The sequence below is a fragment of the Carlito syrichta genome, unplaced genomic scaffold, assembly GCF_000164805.1.
Source record: "Carlito syrichta isolate Samal-C Ts95f unplaced genomic scaffold, Tarsius_syrichta-2.0.1 Scaffold305209, whole genome shotgun sequence".
In the NCBI taxonomy this organism is placed as follows: Eukaryota; Metazoa; Chordata; class Mammalia; order Primates; family Tarsiidae; genus Carlito; species Carlito syrichta.
This window is the reverse complement of record NW_007249305.1, coordinates 334,291-336,270: the sequence shown is the minus strand read 5'-3', so window position 1 is coordinate 336,270 and position 1,980 is coordinate 334,291. Positions and strand designations below refer to the sequence as shown.

At 67.7% G+C, this 1,980-nt stretch overlaps 1 protein-coding gene across 1 annotated transcript in view; it reads left to right on the top strand.

Annotated features, from left to right (window-relative positions):
• The window catches only part of TP53I11 (tumor protein p53 inducible protein 11), a 5,432-nt gene that overhangs the window by 2,342 nt on the left and 1,110 nt on the right, over positions 1-1,980 (top strand). Inside the window, exons 5-6 of the mRNA XM_008061333.1 lie at positions 39-135; positions 1,396-1,497. Of these exons, the coding sequence (XP_008059524.1) occupies positions 39-135; positions 1,396-1,497 (199 nt within the window). The remainder of the gene's footprint in view (positions 1-38; positions 136-1,395; positions 1,498-1,980) is intronic.

Below are 1,980 nucleotides of genomic sequence, written 5' to 3'. Positions count from 1 at the left end.
CCGGGGCTGCCCGCTGAGCCCTGCCCTGCTGCCCACAGGCCCTGGCCTTCCCAGACCAGCTCTATGACGCCATCTTCGACGGCGTGGAGGCGACCAGCAAGACCCCCATCCGCCTCTACGGTGGCGCCCTCCTCAGTAAGTGCTGCTGGGCCGGCTCCAGGTGGGCAGTCGGGAGGCCCGGGGGGCTGGGGGCACCCCCGGAGCCTGGATCCCGGCTGGGGCACGCCCGCCTTTCCCGCGCCCGGCCCGTCTCTGCTGGGCGTGTGCTGCCATCTCGTGGCCATTGGAACACGCCCAGTGAGTTGGGGCGAGCGCTTGCTGTGCTGGGGTGCAGAGGTGAAGGCGGCCAGGCCCAGCCCTCCGGGGCTTCAGGGCCTAGAGTAGACGCAGACGCAAAACAGAGCCCGCCAAGCCCCTCTCACCCCCGCCATCTTTATCCCTTCCAACACCTGAACCGCATCTCGTTGGAGCGCATACCACGGGTGGTATGCCTTCTCTCCAGGAGGTTCTGTGGCTCCCTGCTGCCTGCGGGATGCGTTCTCAGCTCCTCTTCCTGGCATTCAGGGTCCCCCGTGGGGTGCATCCGCCTGCCTTCCCACACCTCCCCCCCGCCAGCCCACGGTGGGCCTGGACTCCCCCACACCTGGTTTCGGAAGGCCCTGTGCCTTTGCATACGCGGCTCCGCAGGCTTGTGGAGCCTTCAGGGTGGCCCGGGTGCCTCTGGGCAGGGGGTGGTGGGGATGGGGAAGGCGTGCCACCCATCACGGTGGTGAGCTCGAGTTCTGGAGTCAGGCTTGTTGAGATCAAATGCGTTCGAGCCCGGGGACCCACCTGCTATTCCGAGCCAGCCACACGGCCGGGGCTGCTGCAGGCTAAGCTGATGTTTCTTCCGCTAAGTGTGGTCCGCCCATCCCCAGGGAGTTCCTTAGAGTGATTCCTCAGTGGGCTCCAATTTTCTGTCGCTGGAGTCCGCTTGAAAAGAACACTGGGCAACCCCCTGGGGTCCTTCCAGCTCCGGGAGCTTTTCTGTCCTCTCAATAAATCCTGCTTTCCAGAAAAAGAAAGAAAAGAAAACCCAGCATGGGAACAGTTGACCACGAACTCCTAGACCCACCGGTGCAGAATCCGAGGGGCAGAACTGCATGGGGCCAGGGCCAGGGGCTCCGTCCTCTCACTTTGCAGGCGGAGAGAGGCGTCCCAGTGGGGGAGGCGACTCGCCGGTGCCCCCGCGGCCTTGGAAATGCCAGGCGCGGCTGAAGCAGCAGGGTTGAGCCTGGGTGGGGCAGGGGCAGACGGCTTCGACTGGGCACGGTGGGTCCAGGCCCCGGCTGTCCAGCAGTGGCCCAGGGGAGGAGGGCCGCCCCGCCCACCGCCGGCTCTCCCTCCTTGCCGCAGGCATCTCCCTGATCATGTGGAACGCGCTCTACACTGCCGAGAAGGTCATCATCCGGTGGACTCTGCTCACCGAGGCCTGTTACTTTGGGGTCCAGTTCTTGGGTGAGTCCTGGCTGAACGGCCTCTCCCTCGCTGCCGCCGCCCGTCGGGGCTGGGGAGGGGCAGAGGGCCGGGACCTCACCTGACCGCGTTCACCTGTAGCCTGGCACACTTGTGGGCGCGCCTAGTGCCCCGGCATCTTCCCAAGGCCACACGCTTGCGTATCTGCAGCCTGGCACCCTCTCGAGGCCCACGCGCTCCAGGCGGGCAGGGCAGGGGCAGGGGCAGGGGCGGGTCCGCGCTTCTCCGCTGCGAGGCCGCGGGCTCAGGGCCTGGCGACGCGTGGCGTCCCGTGGGGGGCGTGGCACCTCGCGGGGTGGGTATGGAGTCCCGCGGGGGCGTGGCATCCTGCGGGGTGGGTGTGTTGTCCCATGGGGGCTGGCATCCCCTGGGTGGGCGTGGTGCCCGTGGGGGCGTGGCATCCTGTGAGGCGTGGCACCCTGCAGGGTGGGTGTGTTGTCCCATGGGGGCTGGCGTCCCGCGGCG